Raw genomic sequence first — 19,288 nt, 5'->3', positions numbered from 1 at the left:
TCTGGGTGTCTGGGCATGAAAATGTAATGACTAAGCAGGGCTCCAGGAGCCCCAGGAGCAGGGAAGTAGAGAACCCTTTTTCCCAAATGCCTCCCCCCCCCCCCCCCGCCACCCCACCGACCCCGGAGTTCTCCACCATTTCTGCTCACGCCAACGGAAGCCCCTCACTTCTCTCCAGCCAGTTCCCCGCAAAACCCCGTGGGGCTGATCCCCGCGGCTGTGATGAATCAGAAACCGAATATCCGTGCTCTCAGACAGTCTGTGCGTCGGCCGCCATCAGTGCTGTGACCACGTGTGAAATCTGTGTTGCACATCATTGCCCTGCCCTGTTTGCTCCCTCTGCACCCCGCTAGCAAGTGCGCTGGTCCTGGCTCTGGCTCTGTTAGGCTGGAAGGAGGGTGTCTTGCCGGTTCTGGGGCAGCTTATCCCCAACGTAGTGTGAAGAGCGGTAGTGTTGTGTGAAGAGCGGTAGTGTTGGTAGATCGGGACCCAGAAGACCCTGCCCTCCCTCTCCAGCCCTCTCAGTTACCGTGAGGCCTTGGGCGAGCTCCTCCCCATCTCCACCACCACACTGGTCCTTGGGAGCATAGCTGGGCCACACCCTCCCTGTGCTCCTGTGTGGGGGGGGCAGGGGCAGGTGGGGTGGCAAAAAGAAGGGGGGGGGGCGGGTGCTGATCTCTAGCCATAGACATCTCTTCTTTTAAATTGTGTTTTTGTGATGCAAGATGTCTGTATTCATTAAAGAGAAATTAGCAAGTGCGGAAAAGCAGTGATGAAAATTATGCATAATTCCACGATTCAGACATAGCCACTGTCGTGGGCCGGGTCCCCCGACGCAGATCCTGCCACAAGGATTGGCGTGAAAGCGATTAATAGGAAGTGTCCCCAAGAAAAGTTGGGGGGGTCACGGGACCAGCAAGGAGAGGCAGCCGGCATAGTAGCACAGGGGGAGCTCTGACTCGGTCCCACAGGAGCTCTGGGCGTCGCCCCAGCTGCCCGATGGGGCCCAGGAAACCAGAGAATCTAGACCGCTCTCCTGTCCATCAGTGGCTAAGGGCTGCCCCGGGGACGCAATTCCCAGGCTCCCTGGCTCTGGGTGCAGGGTCCCAGCAGCTGGTGGGTGCTGTGCGGCAGTGAGCGCCCCCAGGGGAGGGGCCTGAGAATCTGCAGGGCTGAGCAATGACACGCTCCATGCCAACCGCCATTAGCATTTTTACGTCTGTTCTCCCGGACACATTTTGGCATTTGAATGGGGTCACTTTAAAACTCTTGCAGGGCCTGGCACATTTTGTCTTCATAACAACCCTAGGAGTGACGTGGGAGTTGAATTATTACACCAATATTACTGTTTCATAACTGAGGAACTTGATGGCACAAAGGAGTCACTAATTCCTCACAGGTTCCCACGGGTTTAGTAGCAGAGCCAAGAGTAAGATAAGGTTTGTTCCTTAACAGATGATGTTTGAGCACCTGCCACATGCCAGGTACTGTGCAAGGTGGGGAGGACACGGTAACACCCAGACAGCCCCAGGCCTCTCCTCCCAGCTTCCAGCTGGCCCAGGTGACCTCACACTCAGGCCCAGGGGGCCCAGCTCTGGGCTTCCCGGTCTCCCCCACCCTGACCTTCCCCTCTGGCCGCTCCTAGGTGATCGTGTATGTGGAGGACGTCAACGATGAGGCCCCGGTGTTCACGCAGCAACAGTACAGCCGCCTGGCACTTCGAGAGACTGCAGGCATTGGCACGTCTGTCATCGTCGTCAAAGCCACAGACCGAGACACTGGTGAGGCCAGCAGGGGACCCAGGGAGCCCCATTCCCCAGAGTGACTCTCCCCAGCTAAATCCCTCCCACTCCTACAGGGCCTGTCACCCTCAGGACCCTTTGGGCTTCCCCTGTCAGCAGCTCCCAGGCCAGGGAGGGGCTCCCGGGACGGTGTTGGTGGCATCCTCACCAGATGCCCAGGACTAGGAGGGCTGGATGGAGAGAGGAGAGGTCACACGTTTGAGATGTCCAGATTTGTCATTGCAGGTGGCCTTTGGCTAGGAGCTGGGCAGGGCTGGGAGAGGTAAAGGAGTTGTCAGAAAGCTGGTGAGGCCTGCTCCTCCAGCCAGCCTCGGCCCCGGGCCTGCCACACAGGCTCTCAAGGGGCAGTGTGCCCGTTCTACAGGACAGCGGTCTGCCCTGGGGGGAGCCTGGGTCTTGCCGAGGGCCACAGTTAGCGCAGAATGCAGGAGAACATGGCCAGGTCACTGTGTTCCTTCCTCTTCGTGAGGCCTGGCTGTCTGGGCCACGGATACGGCCGGGGAGGAGTTCTTTCCTGGGGGTCTGCTGCCCCCCAGAGAGGCTCCCTGAATTGCTCCTAGTTTCCCCGTTCCTGCGCGTCCTTCATGTCGGCTGTTCTGGTGGCTCCCAGCCCCACGCGTCAGCATCCCCAGCTCAGCTGGGTGCGGGACAGGTGGAGGGAGAAATAACTCCACATGCACTCGGGTGGATTGCTTTCCCATTTATACAGTTTAGGTCCACACATCACTGGCCCAGTGGTTCACGACCTTTTCAAAGGGTCAGGAATCCCTTTGAGAAACGAGTAACGTCTGTGGATCCCTCCCCCACAAGATGCACATCCACTCAGAGTTTTGCAAATAATTTCAGGGAGGCTGGGAATCCTGAGTGGTTTCATGGGCATTCCTCTGGCGGTCTAGAGATTTCAGCTAAGGAAATCCACCTCTGGCACCTGGATGAGGGTTATGTTCCAAGACCCAGGGCTTCGGGTGGAGGAGTTGGGGAAACGGGAGAAGGTGTCCCTGGCACTGGAACCCTTTGGCTGGAGGGACCGAATGAAGACTTGGTCACCCCTGAGGATGCTGCCCCTGTTGATCGAACACTTTTTAGATCAGCACCCTCACTGCCAGAGATCCCTAATTTCCCCACTGTCTTGTCCAAATACCCATGTGAGGTGCTTGAGCTTAGATTTTAAAGCTCCAAGAGCAACTCCCCCCCTGGCATATCTCATGCCCTGACCAGGCCCCAGAGGAGGTCCACAGCATGTGCTGGGCCTTGCCGTCCACATAGACCTTGACCCCGTCCTCTGCTGCATCCCTTGGGGCGATTCAGCCTACAGGTGGGGAGCAGTGCTCGCCGGGTAGGCCCCGGCCCCTCACCCTGTGGTAGGGAAGCCCCACTGCCGTCTGGGATGGCACAACCTCTTGCGTCCTCCTGCAGGGGACGGTGGCCTGATAAACTACCGCATCCTGTCGGGTGCAGAAGGGAAATTCGAGATTGACGAGAGCACGGGGCTTATCATCACTGTGGATTACCTGGACTACGAGACCAAGACCAGCTACCTGATGAACGTGTCCGCCACCGACCAGGCGCCCCCCTTCAACCAGGGCTTCTGCAGCGTCTATATCACGCTGCTCAACGAGCTGGATGAGGACGTGCAGTTCTCCAACGCCTCCTATGAGGCTGCCATCATGGAGAACCTGGCCCTGGGCACCGAGATTGTGCGGGTCCAGGCCTACTCCATCGACAACATCAACCTGATCACCTATCGCTTTGACGCCTACACCAGCGCGCAGGCCAAAGCCCTCTTCAAGATAGACACCTACACGGTGAGGGAGGCTGGGTCAGCAAGTGCTCTCCGAGGAGCGGGAGCTCAGCCCTTTTACAGCCAGCCAGCATTTATTCAGCTCCTCTGTATGCAGGGCACGCTGCTCTTCGTCATAAAGTATCGATAAACAGTTCTGTAATACATCCCTTTTAATATTTAGGCGTAAGATAAAGTTTATACCTAGGCAACCGGGTATCCTTGTTACTAGATAATGAAAGCGATTCAGGTCATCGTGTTTCCGTTTTTACCTGGGCTGTTAGGAAGCTCCGATACAGATTTTGGGCTTCATTGCAACAGCCAGTATTAGCCAGGTGTCTGGTGCAGCTCTCATCTGCTGCCTGGCTCTCACTTTTTTATCTAGGCTTTAGTGGTTTTTATAAGAGCCCCGTCTTTGAAAATAGGCATGGTAATATGCCTGCAGGGTCCCAGGCCTTGTCCTGAGCATGTTGGGAGCACAGAGATGAACAAGAGCCTTCCCAGCCACAGAGTTTTCAGGCTGGGGGTAGAGTAGGGATCATCAAGGATACAGGTCGGAGCACCCAAGGGAAGATGTAGACAGACTGCAATACAGTGTAACGGAGTGTCTCTGGGGCCCAGATAAGAGCAGTCGTGCCCGGCTGGGAAGCAGGAAGCCTGCCTGGAAGGGGTGGTGTCTGAGGGACTGAGAGCAGCAGGATTGTAATAGTTATGTCAGACAGAGGGCGGGTGGGGTGGCACAGCGGGCAGAGTGTCGGGGTTAGTGAGGAGTCGGCTTTGGCCGGAGCCTGGGACTGCTTGGGGAGGGACAGGCTCTGCTGGTGTGTGCCATGTTTCACTCTCCCCTCTGGACCCTCCCTGCAGGGTGTGATCACAGTCAAGGGCCTGGTGGACCGGGAGAAAGGCGACTTCTACACCTTGACGGTGGTGGCGGATGACGGTGGCCCCAAAGTAGACGCCACTGTGGTGAGTGACTCCCCGGGTGAGAGCCCCACGGGTGCGTCCCATCACCAGCCCAAGGCACCCCAAAACCCACATCTCCACCAGCCACCCGCCATGCAGGCGAGGCAGTAGGCGGGGTTTTGATAGCCCAGGAGCAGCCTGTGGCAGTCATGCCACACTTCGGGGCGGCGTGGCCAGGATGAGACCTCAGACAGGCGGGGCGGGAGGGGGTAGGCCTCCCAACAGGCCACTGCTTGAAACGGGTGCCGGGAGAGCTGCCGACTGCTAACCAGCTGCATCTTTGCCTTTTCTCTCCCTCGGCCTCCTCCTGCGGCTCTCGCTACAGAAGGTGAGTAGCGTGGATCCGACTCTCCGCCGTGCTCTTGGCTGTGGCCAGTGCTGGCTCGGCCCTGAGTGGTGCTGGGCCTTCCTGCCTCCCTGGGGAGAGGACGTGTGCAGGAGGCCCCTGCTCAGGCCCTTCACGGCCATCCCAGTGCACCCACTCTCACCTGAGTCCAGGCCCCGTACCCCGTGTCCAGCTCTGCCCTCTCTGCCCTACTGAGCCTCTAGGGGATGCTGGGGTGGAGGGCCCGCTAACAAGGAGTGGGTGGAACACACAGTGAAAGGGACACTGAGGCCTCAACCCAGCTCTGCCCCTCACCGGCTGTGTGACACAGGCCAGTTGCTCAGCCTCTCTGTGCTTCCTTTCCTCGGGTCTAAAATGAGGGTCAGGCCAGCAGCCCTGCCTTCTTCAGAGGATGTGAGGACAATGGCAGAGGAACTGGTGGATAGGAAACCTTTGTGAACTAGTCTTGGAGAGAGGCATGATGGGAGTGGCATCTGTAAAGAGGACCCGCCCTGTCTTGGGGGTTGGTGTAAGAAGTGTGTTTTACTACAGTGAAGTGAAGTGGAGGGCACAGTGCCAGGGCCTGGGGTGCTGGGCAAGGGCAGCGTGCATGGTGTGGCACTGGCCTCAAGGACTCTCAGTAAAGGCAGGGGAGACCATGTGCCAGGAGCACTTCGGGGAGAGTGACCCCTGAGGCCAGAGGTTCCTAGGAAGTGGGAGAAGTGGGAGAGGCAGGTAGGTGACCCCAGACTGGGGGCGGGTCCCAGGGGAGGGGCCCACTGAAGTGGCATCCTGCAGTGCGAATGAGAGCATGCAGCCATCATGGCTTGTGCACCAGCCAGTCTGGTCTAGGCCGCCTGGAGACACAGGAGGTGTCCAGCCCAGCATTAGCCTTGGCTATGGCCACATTTTCTCCCCACTGAGTCCCTGTCACATCAGCCTAAAGCAGTGGTTCTCAACCTGTGGGTCGCGACCCCTTTGGGGGTCAAACGACCCTTTCACAGGGGTCGCCTAAGACCATCGGAAAACACATATATAATTACATATTGTTTTTGTGATTAATCACTATGCTTTAATTATGTTCAGTTTGTAACAATGAAAATACATCCTGCATATCAGATATTTACATGACGATTCATAACAGTAGCAACATTACAGTTATGAAGTAGCCACGAAAATAATTTTATGGTTGGGGGTCACCACAGCATGAGGAACTGTATTGAAGGGTCGCGGCATTAGGAAGGTTGAGAATCACTGGCCTACAGGGATAGGAGCAACCAAGTATTTGCAGGGAGCCAAATGCAGCTGCTTAAGGTCCTCCACCCCCTGGCTCCCTGGAGGGGCCCGGCCCCAGTGGCCCCAGTGGTGGCTTGGTCGTGCCCCATAGCCCCTCCATCCATGGGCCCAGCCTGGGGGTGAGTGAGACCACAAGCAGCACTGCATCTGCGCAGCTCCCCACAGCCCCCCAGGGCCCCAGAGGGCAGCCATTGAGCAGAGTCCTCAGTGGTGGGCAGTGGGCAGGTGGCCTGTGTCCAGCGGCTCTTGGCCCTCCCAGCCACGGGAGCTAAGACTCAGAGTGGTTACGTGGGGCCCTTTCCCCGGCCTCAGCAGCCTCATCTGGGCAATGGGCCAGTTGTTCCTCACCCTCGCTGGCAGGAGAAGGCCAGGGGCCGAGGACAGGTGGAGACTGACAGGAGCCGGGATGCACCCCAAGGCTGCTAAAGCCCCTTCCTGGACCAGCCCCCCACTTCCTTGCACGGGCTGGCAAGGGCCTTTCGGGGTACACATTTCTGTGCAGGCCGCTGTAGTTCCACAGCCTCTTCACCCTCTGCCAGGCAAAACCCACACCCCTTTGCTCTGCCCTGACTTCTCGGAGGCTCCCAGGGCCACTGCCCCAGATACGCCAGCCCTGTTAGCCCCAAACTTGTTGGAGGTGCGAGGGTGGAGGCAGGCTGAGGGGCCTTTTAGGGGTGCTACCGTTTCCTACGTGAGGCCGGAACCCCAAACCCCAGCTCACCTACACCTGACTCCTCCTGGGCCCCAGTAGCTCCCATGGGCCCCAGGAGGGGTGGAGAGGCCGCAGGAAGGGGCAGGCCTCCAGGGGATGGGACAGGGAGATTTGGACCAGAAGGTCCTGGATGAGGACACAGACCCACATTAGTTCCTGCGGACCTTGACCCCTGCCCTTCCTCCTCTGAGGCCAACTCTCTGAAGCTGGGAAAACCTTACAAACATCATTGTGATCATCAGAGCAGTAATCATAGGGGAGCACTGACTGTGGGCCAGGCTCTTGGCTGGGCTCAGGGTACAACAGGAAACCAAAATCAGACATAGTCCCTACCTTCCCAAGCATAAGATATAATGGGGGAGAGACACTGATCAAAGTATCACCCCAATAAATGTATGCCACGTGAGACAGCTGATAATACAATGTTGGGGAAATCCAGGAGGGCTTCCCTGAGGAAGTGACCCAAGCTGAGATTCCCAGAAAGCATAGGAATTTACTCAGCCAAGGAATAAGACCATTCCAGGCAGAGGAAGCAGCATGGGAAAGGCCCTGCCGTGGAAGAAAGCATGGGGAACCCACACAAGGCCTGGACCCAAGTGGGAGGGTTTGGGGTGGATCAGAGCACAGGGGCCTTGCTTATTGGTGCCCTGAGAAGAGTGTGGAGGGCATATTTATGCCCATTTCACAGGTGAGCACACTGGGGCTCCAGGACTTCGTAGAACTTCCTGACCAAAATCCATGATGGTTGGGCAGAGTCTTGGAGAGTGAAATCATGGCCATCTGCCAGGCAGGAAGCAGGACAGGGACCACCCTTAACGTTTTGCTTGCTCACTTATTCCCCCCAGCATCCTCGTGCGGTAGGTGTTCTCGTTCTTATTTTCAGCTGAGAGAATGGAAAATCAGAGGTTTAATAACTTCTTCCAAAATCGCACAGCCAGTAAGTGGAAGTGGTGGTGTTGGTCCTGCTGTGAAGCCGGGCTTGTTGCCTTGTGGTTTGGGGCTGCGTTCTTTTGTTGGCTCTTTTTGGTTGTTGGTGGTTTTTTTTTTTAAGATTTTTTATTGATTTTTAGAGAGAAAGGAAGGGGGAGGGAGAGAATAAAATGTGAAAGTGAAACATCCGATCAGCTGCCTCCTGCATGCCCCCTCCAGGGATGGCGCCCACAACCCGGGCATGTGCCCTGACAGGGAATCGAACTGGCGACCTTTCGGTGCATGGGATGACACCCACCAACAGCCACGCCACCAGAGTGCCTTGTGTCTTTATTTTTTTAATATATTTTTATTAATTTCAGAGAGGAAGGGAGAGGGAGAGAGAGAGAGAAACATCAATGATGAGAAAGAATCATTGATCAGCTGCCTCCTGCATGCCCCACACCGGGGATTGAGCCCACAACCCGGGCATGTGCCCTTGACCAGAATCGAACCCAGGACCCTTCATCTGCAGGCCAATGCTCTATCCACTGAGCCAAACCAGCTCGGGCTGCCTCGTGGTTTTAAAAGCTGCCTACAGATAGGGGAGAGCGGCTAGGACCAAGAAGAGGAGGAAAAACCTGATGACGAGGGAGGACGAAATGAATCTCCTCAGCAGGTGTGAGGTGCTACAGGCTCCCGATGGGGTCCTAGGGCAGCAGGCAGGCAGGCCTGGGCGCCCAGAACCCCAGGACCGAGAATCTGACCTGGGGAGGAGGCCGGGACTGGGATTTTAAAAATCTGAGCCGCCTCCTGCCCTACCTCAGCCCCCTCATCAGTGACCCTAAGGGCACCTGCAGTGCCACCCTCCTGGCCCGTGGCCATTGGCCATCCATGGGCTCTGGAGGCTGCACCCACAGCAGGGCCTTCCCTGCAGCTCGCTGTCCTCACCCTGCAGGACACCTGAGCTGTAGGCCCTGAACGAGCTGCTCTTCGCCGTGTGCGTGCTCCTGGCTTTCGTCTCTCTTTTACCCCCCGCCTGTGCCCTCCCGAGAGGGACCACCAAGCCACCTTCAGCCTCCCTCCTTCTGAGCCCCGTTCCTCTCCCTCTGATCCAGATGTGCTAACGAAGAGGCCTTCAGGCAATATCTGGCTGCCAGATGTGCCGTCGTCAGCCTGCACATAATTTTTTCTTTAATTTTTATTAATTACCACCTCATTCCACACACAAAATCTGTATTCCTAGTTCCTCTTGGAAAACAGGAAGCGGTGCCAGGGCCAGTCTGCCACTGCCTGGTGGGTTTGGAGCTGAGTAGCCCCACCCCCTTCAGTCAGGGCCTTACCTTCCAGATCTCCCAGCCCCGTTCCTGCCGCCCCAGCCTCAGCACTTGGTATGAGCCGCCCTCCTCCCCCAGACGCCTAGGAAAAGTGTGCTCAGGGCCTTCGTGTGAAGTCAGGAGAGGCCTAGGTGGGCTCTGAAAGCGAGCTGATGGGCCAGACCGAGTGGAGGTCTGGTCCCCAGGGGCCCACGGTGGGCCCCTGGTGTTTGGGGCTGGGAGAGGGTGGAGGCGATAGGTCTCTGGTAACGTTCACCCCCAGGTCTACATCACTGTGCTGGACGAGAATGACAACAGCCCTCAGTTTGACGTCACCTCCGACTCGGCTGTCAGCGTTCCAGAGGACTGCCCCGTGGGCCAGCGTGTGGCCACTGTCAAGGCCCAGGACCCTGATGCCGGCAGCAACGGGCAGGTGGGCATCAAGTGAAACAGCCCGGGTCAGCTCTCTCAGCAGGGGCTTCCCATAGACCCTCCAAGCCACCCCTTCACCGAGCAGGAAGCTGGGACCCGCTTCATCACCTCTCACCGCTCTCCTCCCTGACAGGTGGTTTTCTCTCTGGCCTCGGGCAACATTGCTGGGGCCTTTGAGATTGTCACCACCAATGACTCCATCGGCGAAGTGTTCGTGGCCAGGCCCCTGGACAGAGAAGAGCTGGACCACTATATCCTCAAGGTGCGGACCCGCCCCCTCAGGTCGCTGTTGACCACCCAGGAGAGCACCTGGCCCTTCACATCCTGGTAGTCAGCTCCCCTGCTGTCACCAAGTACCGGGCGGCAGGCGGCACATCAGGGCCAAGAGCATGAGTGAGGCCAACCCGGAGAGGGCCCCTGGGAGGGGCTCGGGAGCCAGAGCAGGACCAGCAGAGGTTCCCGTCCCGGCCGTGAGAGCCGGAAGAGAAAGCCTGGCAAAGCCCGGGCTCTTCCACAAATGCAGTGTGAAACTCAGGCAAGTGGTTTACTGTCTGGGCCTCAATTTCCCCTCTTGTGCAATGGGCAGAAAAACCCCTGCCTGGCCTGCCTCTGCTGAGGTGAGGGGTCACGAAGGCCACCGTTACCGCTGAGTTGCTGTGCTGGCATGTCTTCCGAGGGGTCTCTGGGAACCCAGGGCTGTGCTTCTGCAGGATTCTGAGCCCCCAGGGCACTCCTGCAGGCACCCAGGAAGCATCGTGGCTCCCAGGACGGGCTCAGTCTGTGTCTGCGCTGCTCAGCGATTATTTGAGGCTCGTTTGCCAGAGTTCAGATCCAAGTGCATAGATCAGGGGCCTGTGAAGCTAAAGGCAGGAACCCTGAGTCCAGTTGCAGGCCTGGGGTCATGGTCAGGGGCTGGCACAGCCCAGAATACAGTCAGGGCTAAGGTTGGGAGGTGAAGACTAGACACACCCAAGTCAGATTGCAAATGAGGGTCCCAGGGCATTCAAGAGGTGGGCAAGCATTGTTCGCAACATGGGGCAGAAGGCCAAGGACTTAGGGAGAGCCCAGAGCTGGCGCCCCAGCCCCAGGGACAGGGATGGGCCAGTGAGTCTGTCTGTCCTTCCAACCTCCCCACCTAGTAGATAGGACTCCATATTCCTGGTCCTAACCCGCCCGTTAGCCCTGACCCCAGTCACCCCTTCCTCCTAGGTGGTGGCATCTGACCGGGGCACCCCTCCACGGAAGAAGAACCACATCCTGCAGGTGACCATCCTGGACGTCAATGACAACCCCCCAGTGATCGAGAGCCCCTTTGGATATAATGTCAGCGTGAACGAGGTGAGGGCACTCCAGCACCCGTACAGATGGACATCTGGGGTGGACAGTGAGCATGAGCCGGCTGCCAACCACTTAATGCTTAAATGTCTGCCTGGCCCACTAGTCTCTCAGATCTCGGGGGTGGGGACAATGGCTCATTCATAACTCCAGTCCTAACGCCTAGGCTAGGTCCTGCGTGCCGGGTCTTTGTGGAAGGAGGAGAGGAGAGGGAGAGGAGAGGTGGCCCTCTACCGCCCACAGGGAGCGGAGGTGTGCCCTGCGAGAGCTGCTTGACAATAAACCAGCTCTCTGGTTACTCAGTCCCTCCAGGAGAATGTCTGCCCCGGCATTGCTGGGTATCTCGCCAGGTTGGACGTTCATGAAGGCAGGATGGCATAGGGGTTTCAAGGCCAGCTCTCAGGCCAGCCTCCCGCAATTCAGCCCTGGCTCTGCCACTGACGCTGTGTGACTTGCACACATTCCTTGCCTGCACCAGAGTTTTCTCATCTGTAAATGGGAGTGACGCCAGGACCTGACACGTAGGGTTGTAGGGGAAGTTACAGCGTTAACACGGCCCCGGCATGTAGTAGGTGCCCACAGAAGGCTCGCCGCCACCATCCTCGCCCTCCTCGTCACGGCTCCAGCATAGACAGCCAAGCTTTCTGGGGGTCCGTGAGGCCCCTAGGCTCCCCGGAGCAGGTGCTGGGCTTTGCCCCAGTGACTCCGGAGTGACCCGGTTCCTGTTCCCTTCCCAGAACGTGGGCGGGGGTACTGCCGTGGTCCAGGTGAGAGCCACTGACCGTGACATCGGGATCAACAGCGTTTTGTCCTACTACATCACCGCGGGCAACGACGACACGACCTTCCGCATGGACCGCCTCAGCGGGGAGATCACCACGCGGCCCGCCCCACCCGACCGCGAGCACCAGAGCTTCTACCACCTGGTGGTCACCGTGGAGGACGAGGGCACCCCTCCGCTGTCGGTGAGTGACAGGGGCGGCCATGGGGCAGGGCGGGTGGGTGAGGGGCAACTGCGCCTTCTGTGTGAGGGGAGCACGATGGGAGGGAACGGGGCGCCGCGCCTGCGTGAATCCTTGACGGCGCCTTCATCGTGCCTTTAGTCCGTCGGCTTATGAGTATGTAGGGGGAGCCTGCAGAAGCGAGGGTCTCTGTTTAGTCGTCTTTGCTCACACAGCTCTATGGGAAGGTACAAGTTGAGCCTGTGCCTCGAGCCTGGCCAGCCCCCATACCACTTGCCAAGCTGTGTGCCTGTGGGGCCACACTAACCCATGTGGTGGCGCCTCTGTGCCAAGTAGGAAAAGGTGCCCTCTGGCCTCTTTCCCCTCGTCATGTTGGTGTGATGCGCCATCGTCATAGTAACGCGTCAGGGTTGGAAGGGGCTAATGTCCGTGGACTGGCCTGATGCTTGAATGGGCAGGGCTGCTGCCAAGGTTTGCAAGGTTGGAGAAGGAGGTGGGGGCAGGCAGGGCTGGATGGTGAGACGGTCTAGGGGCCATGGGCTGGGATTGGAGCAATTTGCAATTTGAGAGTGGAGAACTGTGAGCTGGCCGCACGATCTCGAGCAAGTCAGAACCTCTCAGAGTATCGGTTCTGTCATCTGCAGAAGGGAGATGGTATCTCTTTCATAGGTGGTGTTGGGAACTGAATTAGCTCGTGTCGGAGGAGTGCTTGGTAAACCTTGAGGAGGAGGATTGTATCAACGATCTAGCACCACAATAATAACAACACTGCCTTACAAACCGAGCCAAACAGAGGGGCATGCAACAACCACTGATCTCGCTCCAATTCTGAGGCTGGCGGCTTAGACCTGGCTTAGCTGGGCTATTCGCTGCTCTCAGCTGTGCTCCCCCATGTGCTGGGCAGCTGAGTGTGGGCCGGATGGCTGTGCTCCTGGGGGTCAGTTGCCTGTCGGCTGGGGTGGCAGGGCAACTGGGCTACCTCTCTGTCCTCTGCTAGGAGGCTGGCCCGTGCTTGTCGCGTGGAGCGAGACAGGGTCCAGGAGAGACGGCAGACCCTGGGACTGGAACAGGGTCGCTTCGGCCACATTCTGTTGGCCAAAGCAAGTTGCAAAGCCAGCTCAGATTCAAGGTGTGGGGAAATAAGCTATCTTGAAGGGATGAGCTGTAATGTCACATTGCAAAGAGTGTGGCTAGGGGGGCATTTTTGTAATCAGTCCACCCTGGGTACCCTAATTACAAATGAGGCCTCAGCTCTGACCCTCTGCCCCCAACAGGTGACTCTGTTAGGCCCCCTCCCCTTTGATGTTGGCACGGTGGGCTGTGGGGTCAGAGCAGGTCCTGACTGGGCTCTTTATCTGAAGTGCCTCTGGGAGGATGGTGACATTGGGCCAATCCTAGGGAACCACATGCTGAGAAGCCCAGGAAATAGAGCTGGCTCTGGGCACCCAATGGGCATCTCAGCCCACGGCTGCCCAGTGTCAGCACTAACCACTTCAGCCATTCACACCCAGTGGGCCAATCAGAGGCACAGTTACGGGACACGTGTCACTAACCGAAGGGGGGCAGGGAAGAGTATAATTTTAACGGCACCTAGCTTCAGGGTGAATCATCTTGGTCGTCGCTCCAGTAGCATTTAGAGATGTGCTTGGCTGCAAGTAACAGAAACTGAACTATGGAGTCATAAATAAGTCAGAAAGTACTTTTCTCACAGAACAAAAACTCTGGAGAGAATTACAGATGTCGTCGTCTGTGTTCAGTGAAGTGAGAGCTAATGCTTCGTGCTCTTTCCCTCATGGTTGCGAGCTGGCTGCTCCAGCCCCAGCCATGTCAGCATCAAGTCGGGAAATGACAAGAGGACAAAGAGCTATGCAAGGCATTCCGCCCCTTTATCAGGAAAGCAAAAGGCTTTCCAGACCTACTCCCTGGAGTTCTGCTTATGCCTCATTCGCCAGAAGAGGTCCACATGGGCACTCTAGCTGCAAGAGAGGCTGGGAAAGTGAGAGACGGGGTTATCAGGATGGGCTTATTGGGGGCCAGATACATCACTGCCTCAGACAAGAGCTGTTAGTGAGGGAGAGGCAAATAGATTTGGGGTGACCAACTGATGGCATTTGCCATGCTGCTCTTCCCCGTCCTGACCTAGGCCAGTGAACACACCACACTGCCCCTCACTCCCCACCCTCCCCACACCCCACAGTCCCAGAGTTCCCCAGGCAGTGAGACCTGTGACATTCTAAAATCCTGAGTTTTGGAGGCATCTGGCTTCCTTTTGGTCCCCAGAAGAAATGGGCATCGGAGAACTGGGAAATCAGCCTAGGCACGTTTAACCACCCAGAATGGGTGGGTCACGACCCACGAAGGCCCTGCAGAACTTGGGACTGGTCCCCATGGCCAGAAAGAGTTTCCATCTTTTGACCAGACCCTCTGTGGAGACCGAGCCTGCCCGGTGGAGACCCATGAGCCCTGTCTTATGCACTGTCCCTGACATTCTGTCCTCCTTGAAGCGGGTCTCGGCCGTACAGCTCCCTGGTGGAATGGGGGCAGGGGGGAGGAGGGTTAGGGGGGTATGCAATCTCCTTTTCTCTGCCTTCCTTATCCTGGCGCTCACCAGCCCGCTGCTCCCGGAAAACACAAGTAGGATTGGGGATGGGGTTCCCTGAGGCCATCATGGGCGGAATATACAGGGTGCAGCAAAAGTAGGTTTGCAGTTGTGAGTCCGCGAAACACAAAGTTAATACAATAATCAATAAATAATAATACAGGGATAAACCGTGTATGTATGGCTCCTGGACTGTAATCCATAACAGGGACACACAGCATCAGGTACCAGTGGGAAAGGATTTACGGGACAAACATTTTAAGTCAAAAAGAATCAGTGCTTTTAATTTTTTTGTTCTGTTCCTTCAGACACCAGTGAGGAGCTGTAGTGGCCATCCCAGGAGCATATAGTTCATGTACTTACAGTTCATGTGTTCATTCACTCATTCCTTCATTCATTTATTCATTCAGCCAGTGTCCCCCATGCCCACTATGTGCCAGGCACTAGAGATACAGCAATGAAGGCAGCATGGTCCTTGCCACAAGGAAATGCAATGAGGACATCCATAGGCAGAGGCCGAGGTACAGATGGGGCACTGAGGAGCGCTAACAAGGATTCAGGGAAGGCTTCCTGGAGGAGGGGACACTGGGCCGTCTTGTCAGTCAGTCATAATTAGCACAGCAAAGGGCAAAGCACATAGTGGCTCCAGAGATCAGCCCAAACAAAGGCTGAAGAGCAAGTGATAATCAGGGGTGGGTTTGGGGCTCACAGCAGCATTCAGAACCGAGAGCAGGGCCCACACTCTACATATCCTCCCTGTGACATTCTGCCCCAAGGGCTGGTCCCACTAATTTCTCAAACACCCTTTCCACTCCCCCCTGGCCCAGCTAAGCCAGGGTGAGGATGGGGCAAAGCTGGCAAGCTAGGACCCTGCAGCCAGTGCCCAGTGAGGATTGGCATTTGCCTCCAAGGAATATTGGACCCTTGAAGATCTGCTTCCACTCACCAGACTCGAACCTCTGGACAGTGAACTCCCAGGGTCATGCGTGCCAGAGGTGACCAGAAGAGGGCTCTTTTCTGCTGGCGGAGAGGTTCACTGCATGGGTATTCGAGAAAGTAGATGGTCCCAGTCCCTCCAGGACCAGCCAGAGCCTGGGCAGCATTAGCCCATCCTGAGGTTCCAGGAAAGGTCCCCATGGTCTAATGGGGGTGAGGAGGGTATGTGCAACCCTGCACATATCTGTCCAGAGATGCCCAACAGACCCACACCCCATCCTCCTGTTCCCACCACAATTATCTGCCTGGTTCAAGCCAGTTCCCACTGGCACAGGACCATCTTCCTGTAGGACAGGGACAAGTGAGATTCATTCATTCATTCCCAAATACATGCCAGGCCTGTGCTAGAGGCTAAGAAGTCAGAGATGAGTTGGGCACGGGTCTGCCCTCAAGAAGCTACAGTCTAGTGCAGTGGTTCTCAACCTTCCTAATGCCGCGACCCTTTAATACAGCTCCTCATGTTGTGGTGACCCCCAACCATAAAATTATTTTCGTTGCTACTTCATAACTGTAATTTTGCTACTGTTATGAATCGTAATGTAAATATCTGATATGCAGGATGTATTTAGGCGACCCCTGTGAAAGGGTCGTTTGACCCCCAAAGGGGTCGCGACCCACAGGTTGAGAACCGCTGGTCTAGTGGGAGAAATGGACGTGGAGCAGTGAGCGGACGCTCTGTGATGTGACAGAGAGCTAGGACTTCACAGCCAGCAGCCGGGGTCAAGGCACCATTTCTATCCATGTCTTAAAGGAGGAGGATCTCTAAGCAGGGGACATAGTATTTAGCTACCAAAGGCCTTCCCAAAACAAGAGAAATCCTCTACTGAGCCCTCACATCTCTTCTTCCCTACCACGGCCCCTCCCCGGCCCAGCAACCCTTCAACCCCACCCCCACCCCCAATTTCCTGAGAGCCGGACATTCCTGCGAACAGCCTAGGCCGTCCACGCCCAGTTCTCAGCGCCATATCACCCAGAGCTTGGAACAGCTGCACTGCAAGGGGCATCCGGGCCAGCCCAGGCCTATCACACAATGATATGCCGCCCGGCCAGGAGAAGGCATTGTACAGCCTCAGTCCCCGCTAGCCACAGCCAGGGAGGCCAGGCTTGGGGAGGGTCTAAGTGGCCCTCTGGGAGGCCCCCGCCAGAGGAAGGGCTGGGCCCAGGGAGGAAGGACGGAAGGCAACGGGGAGGTCAGAAGCTGAGCCCCAGGCACAGAGGCACCTTGGCAGGGGGGAGGGGGAGGGGGAGAGAGGGGGAGGGGGAGAGGCAGGGCTTGACCGGGCCTTTCGGCCATGCAGACCACAGCCAGCAGGTTAGACAATCCTGGATAACCAGCCCTAGCTTCCCAGGCAGGTGGGGATCCTCAGAAGTCACCTATCCAGGCAGAAGACAAAAAAAAATCTACCTATTTCTGGTTCAAAAATCACCAGCAATCACCCCCATGGAAGTCTGTGAGCTGGGGACACTGCTCTCGGCAGCTCACCTCATATCTTTAGGGCCGAGGGCTCTTCTCTGTGTGAAATGTGGGCCCTGCTGCTGTTTGGGAAGCCTGCTTCCCCGGCTCAAGCTCAGAAAACCCCAACCTGGGCCCTTCCCTCTGCTGCTCACCAAGCAGCCTGGCCTTCTCTGGCCCTTCCCTTAGCTCTGCTCCTCCAGGGATGTGCTGCAGCCTCTCAAATGCTGCCCGTGCGTCTGGCTCAGTGCCTCCCGGTAACACGGGCTCCGCAGTTCGCGAGAGTTCCTCCCTTCCCAGCCCCCTGGCAAGCAAGTGGGTGCGGGAGGTACCACGCCTTCTAGGCGTCCTGCCGTTGCAGGGTTGCCAGGCAGAAAGGAGAGTGGCAGGAACTGATGTGGAAGGAGTGGAGCCACGGGCATGTGGGCACAGGCTCTGCTCCCAGGGCCCTGGCACGTACTGTAAGCAAGTCCAAGTCGTACCCTGTAATGCCACTCAGTTCCATGAAGAGGAAGGAGCACAAACCTGGGGAGCAGGGAAGCCAGGCTTTGGCCCCAGTCCCTCATTCACTTGTGACAAGACACAACCTTTGGAAACCTCAGTTTCCCGGTGCATTAAGTGGGGACAGTAGAGCCTCTCAGGGCTTCCTGGTGGGCGAGGGAGAAATCAAAGAAGTACTAACACGTGTGAACGTGTTTTGGGAAGCACAGAGCATTGAAACAAAGGCAAAGATGTGGCACACACCGCCACTTCTCTGTCCTGTGCCCAAGGCAGACGCTGCTAACCGTGTCAGCACCTTCTCATCAAGCTACAGGGACACTTCAGGAGCCCTCTCACATGTAGTGTAGGAAGCCATGCCCACGGGTCCGAGCGGCAAAAGGAAGCCCCTCCCCCCAGGGCCTGCAGGAGCTCAGGGCATGGTTGCTGGTGAGGAGATTCCACCAGGCCCAGGCGAAGCGGCTGGGACCTAGAGCTGGTGGCAGGTCAGAGGTCCCTGCCCATTGTGAGCGAGCGGTCCTCAGGCCGGAACTCAGACAGCCCGGTTCAGTGGTTGGCTGTGCTTCAGTTCTCAGCTCTGTAACCGAGTTCAAAAGGGCAGGCTGTCATTGGACACCCACCCTCCTGGAGCTCACACCCTAACCCTAACCCACCGCACCCCTGCGGAAAGGAAGGCGGCCGTGCAAGGCGGGGACCGCGAAGAGGCCAGACAGCGGTGCTCCCTGTGGCTGGGACAGATGCTCAGCTGGGCTGTCGGTGTCTGCTTGTCGAGAGGCCTTTGGGCCCAGCATCCTGGCTGGCCGCCCCAGTTCCTCTTTCTGCCCATTGCTGTTCCCTGAGCAAATCGTAGCTCAGCCTCAGCGGGCACCCAGTAAGGCTTCTGCAGACGGCAGGGCTGCAGCGCCCACACTGGGATGGAAGGTGACAGGCCTCTGCAGCCCCCAGCCCCACTGTGTCCCTCAGAGTCCCCACCCCAGACTACTCCCTAAAGGGGGCAGTGCCAGCCCCTCTGCCCCAGGCTGCTGCATGCAGGAGGGAGCCCTGGCCAGGCAGGAGCAAGGGCCACCCCAACATTGGTCTTTTGAGAAACAGGCCCTGTGGTTCTGTGCGTTCGCCCCAGTGCCCACCGCCAGGCCCCTGGCTGGGCCAATCTGACCCGCAGCAGCATCTGCAGTGGCCTCTGTGGCATATTTTCAAGGAGTGTCAGTCCGTTCCCTTGGAGGGAATGGAAGCAGAAGGTCTTCGTGAAATGTTAGGAGAGGGCTCACAGGCGCCGCCGTAATCCCTGATACAGGGGAATCTCGGTTCTCAAACTTTTAATTCGTTCCAGGAGGCTGTGGGAGAAGCGATTTGTTCGAAAACCAAATCATTTTTTCCCATTAGAAACCATGTAAATTGAATTAATCCATTCCAGACCCCCAAAGGATTCCATTTTAACCTTTCTTATATATAGTCCATGTCCAATGTACTGTATAATCTACAAATAAACACTTCTTTTCTTAATCTAACCACCCCTACTAGCCTTAAATGAATTCTTCACATATCACCCACTCACTGCTTTTGTTTATCCAAATCAGCAATAGTTCTTCTCCCTCTTCAATGGCCTGTGGTTGTTGTTTTGTGAGCGCTGTCACGCCCTTAGCAACCTTGGCGCTCTGGAGGGCTTCTTTTTGTTTTAAAACTGTGCTCATCTTCCATTTCTCCAGCAACAAAAGCATTCTCTCCTTTGTTGCCTGAGAGACGCTTTTTGTGATGCTGAGGCATCAGCATGAAAGGGTTGTCAGGTCAAAACCAAAGTTTTGTTCCACAATCGAGACATTTCTTCCTGTGAACAAATTGATCCAGAACCGAATTGTTCGAGAAGGGAGACTCGAGAACCGAGGTTTGACTGTATATCTCTTAACAATGAC

General features: G+C 56.8%; 2 protein-coding genes across 3 annotated transcripts in view; both read left to right on the top strand.

Annotated features, from left to right (window-relative positions):
* Positions 1–3,733, top strand: part of LOC132214646 (cadherin-23-like) — a 317,401-nt gene extending 313,668 nt beyond the window's left edge. Inside the window, exons 30-31 of the mRNA XM_059661973.1 lie at positions 1,646–1,781; positions 3,219–3,733. Coding sequence (XP_059517956.1) covers positions 1,646–1,781; positions 3,219–3,733 — 651 coding nt within the window. The remainder of the gene's footprint in view (positions 1–1,645; positions 1,782–3,218) is intronic.
* A 5,657-nt stretch (positions 3,734–9,390) lies between these two features.
* LOC132214855 (cadherin-23) overlaps positions 9,391–19,288 on the top strand; it is a 71,585-nt gene continuing 61,687 nt past the window's right edge. For both annotated transcript variants that reach the window (XM_059662457.1, XM_059662456.1), the window contains exons 1-4: positions 9,391–9,536; positions 9,669–9,797; positions 10,745–10,873; positions 11,608–11,835. In XM_059662457.1, the coding sequence (XP_059518440.1) occupies positions 11,722–11,835 (114 nt within the window). In that variant the 5' untranslated portion in view covers positions 9,391–9,536; positions 9,669–9,797; positions 10,745–10,873; positions 11,608–11,721. The remainder of the gene's footprint in view (positions 9,537–9,668; positions 9,798–10,744; positions 10,874–11,607; positions 11,836–19,288) is intronic.

This window comes from Myotis daubentonii, chromosome 13 (assembly GCF_963259705.1).
Source record: "Myotis daubentonii chromosome 13, mMyoDau2.1, whole genome shotgun sequence".
NCBI lineage: Eukaryota > Metazoa > Chordata > Mammalia > Chiroptera > Vespertilionidae > Myotis > Myotis daubentonii.
Note: the sequence above shows the minus strand (reverse complement) of the source record. Positions and strands in the feature narration are given on the sequence as shown.